Here is a 2,639-nt window from a genome sequence, read left to right as displayed (position 1 = left end):
TGGTGTAAGTCCTGGAACCCAAAAACTGAAGAGCCTCGAGCTCTGATGTCCACCAACAGGAAAGAAAAGAGTGTATCCCAGCTCCAGTGAATTAAGAGCTTCACCTCTTCTATCTTTTATTCTCTCCAGACCCCCAGTGGATTGGATGGTTCCCACCCACATTGAGGGTAGGTCTTTCCCACCCAGTCCACTCAAATTCTCATACTAATTTCTGCTGGAAACACCCTCACAGACACACCTAAAAAGATAGCTTTACCAGGTTTCTCAGCATTCCTTCATCTAACCAAGTTGACACCTAAAATTAACCTTCACAATACCCATGCATTGGTTCAGGACTTGGAAATTCATGGGTCTGACAAAGCTTAAGCAGAAACAATTGCATGAGCACTAACCGCTTTAGCAAATGTCAGCCTGTATACTACCTCTAAGGAGATGGTCACTCAAGCTCAACAGGATATAACAGTACAACAGCTAATGACTCATTTGGACTCCATCAAGGAAGATGTGGTGATCCTAGAGAAAGGTGAATTTGCAAATCTGAGAGCAGAGAATGAGAAAATGAAAATTGAATTAGACCAAACTAAGCAACAACTAATGCATGAAACTAGTCGAATCAGAGCAAATAATGAACTGGACATCAACCTAGAAAGGAGCAGAGTAACAGATGTGTTTACAGATGAAGAAAAGCAACTTATGGAAGCCACCACAGAATTTACCAAAAAAGGATACCCAAACCAAAAATGTTATTTCAGGGCCGAGCCCGTGGCGCACTCAGGAGAGTGTGGCGCTGGGAGCGCAGCGACGCTCCCGCCGCGGGTTCGGATCCTATATAGGAATGGCCGGTGCATTCACTGGCTGAGTGCCGGTCACGAAAAAGACCAAAAAAAAAAAAAAAAATGTTATTTCACAGACCAGTAATGGAATTGACACTGAAATTGCTTCCTTAAAAGCACCGATGGCCTCTACAGAGCTATCGTGTGGAACGGCATAGGACAGTTGTGCTACTATGTAGTATGGGAAGATAATACCAGGAATTTCAGTAAGACTTGGTAAAGAATATCCAGAAAAGTAGAGAATTTATTTTCAGTATGACATAGAAAACAATGTAAATATTTAAGGTCTGTGAGTATAGTTAAACTTCACAAAGAATTTGCAGAATTGTTTTGAGACGTGGGAATAAAGGTAATTTTGTTGAATCTTTATTGCTGCTAATGATGGACAGTTGAAAAGATAGTTAGTGTATATTGCTATGGGTCAGTACTTATTAGTACTTCCAAAATTGAATTTGAAATGCTGAGTATTCACTTTGCACTCTGTAAATGTAATTCTTCACAATGACTTTATTTATTAAAGGGCAGCCAGTTGTCATTTTTACAGGATTTTGTGAGCTATTCAAACTCTTTAACCTCTGAATAGGATATTAAAGCTTCCAAAACCACAGTGGGAATAGATATGGAAATCCTTTAAGTTTTATTTCCATTAAACAAAAACACTTATAATTCACATTACCATGTATTGCTTTAACTATCTCATTTGCATGAAATAGTTCATCTGCCTAGTCCCAATAGGCTCTCCCAAAGAAAAAGACTCCGATGACTGGACATTATCACTGTCTAAGTCTTCTTTGTAAGTAGCCATAAATAAAGCAAAATAGTATTATTAAATTTAGGTATGAAATTCCACATGTACGAAGTACTGTTAAGGTGATACATTTTTGATGAGTTTTTTTTTAAAGTATTTGAAATATTAAAAAGCATTATTTTTAAACATCCAAAAAATAAGATAAAGTAAATTAACACTAATGGAGTCTAACAAACTTGAGACAATTCATTATCTTGCAGCCTCAGTGTTTACTTACATGGCAATAGCACTGGGAATTTACAGAATCTGGAAGTAGCCGTGAAACTACTATTTTTAAAAAAAATTTTTTTAACGATGACCGGTAAGGGGATCTTAACCCTTGACTTGGTGTTGTCAGCACCACACTCAGCCAGTGAGCGAACCAGCCATCCGTATATGGGATCCGAACCCGGGGCCTTGGTGTTATCAGCACCACACTCTCCCGAGTGAGCCACGGGCCGGCCCGAAACTACTATTTAATGCTCCTACCGCTGTTGCTATTGACTTCCTAGAACACTAAGCCAGGAGAGAGAGATTTTGAACATTGTCAGTTGCAGCAGAAACTTACTACAAGATTACTCAAAGTATATTTGGACTAAAGAGAAGTGTTTTAGAATGAGAAGTTTTTTGTCTTTGTTTTGTGTGAGTGTCTCTTTTATTACGTTGAAAAGCTGCCATTCAAAACCCGATTTATTTGAGATAGAAGGGCATTTTGTCCTTGTCCTTTCGATAGTTCATAAATACTGAACCAGAGTTTTCTCGTGTTTGTTTCAACAGCTCTATAAATCATACTGGATTTTGTTATATTGTAGGGGACGTAGAAAATTGTAGTGGAATTGTTGAAAAATATAGCTTTAATGTACGCAGTTTTGTAACAAATGCTTGCTAAAAACATTTTAAGTAAAGCAGCTTCTAAGAGGCCATATAAAGGTCAGGCCTGAGCACACTAAACATTCCAAGGAAGGGAATGACCCCCACCCGGTTCCAGGAACTGACTAGTTCCTTATCTAAAGGCCACC

At 38.6% G+C, this 2,639-nt stretch overlaps 1 protein-coding gene across 1 annotated transcript; it reads left to right on the top strand.

Moving 5' to 3' along the window:
- The first annotated feature begins 319 nt into the window (after positions 1–319).
- Positions 320–1,897, top strand: LOC134385254 (coiled-coil domain-containing protein 90B, mitochondrial-like). The gene is made up of 4 exons (XM_063107185.1): positions 320–350; positions 446–724; positions 882–948; positions 1,795–1,897. The coding sequence occupies exons 1-4, from the start codon at positions 320–322 to the stop codon at positions 1,895–1,897; spliced, it is 480 nt and encodes a 159-aa protein (XP_062963255.1).
- The last annotated feature ends 742 nt before the right edge of the window (positions 1,898–2,639 follow it).

The sequence above is a fragment of the Cynocephalus volans genome, chromosome 8 (assembly GCF_027409185.1).
Source record: "Cynocephalus volans isolate mCynVol1 chromosome 8, mCynVol1.pri, whole genome shotgun sequence".
NCBI classification, from domain to species: domain Eukaryota; kingdom Metazoa; phylum Chordata; class Mammalia; order Dermoptera; family Cynocephalidae; genus Cynocephalus; species Cynocephalus volans.
The sequence above is the reverse complement of the archived record's forward strand: the minus strand, read 5'-3'. Positions and strand labels throughout refer to the sequence as shown.

Coding starts and splice junctions, on each gene's coding strand:
- LOC134385254 (XM_063107185.1), top strand. CDS start 320: ATGCATTGGTTCAGGACTTGGAAATTCATGG. Junction 725..881: donor CACAGAATTTACCAAAAAAG/GATACCCAAACC, acceptor CGAAAAAGACCA/AAAAAAAAAAAAAAAATGTT. Junction 949..1,794: donor ACTGAAATTGCTTCCTTAAA/AGCACCGATGGC, acceptor ATAAAGTAAATT/AACACTAATGGAGTCTAACA.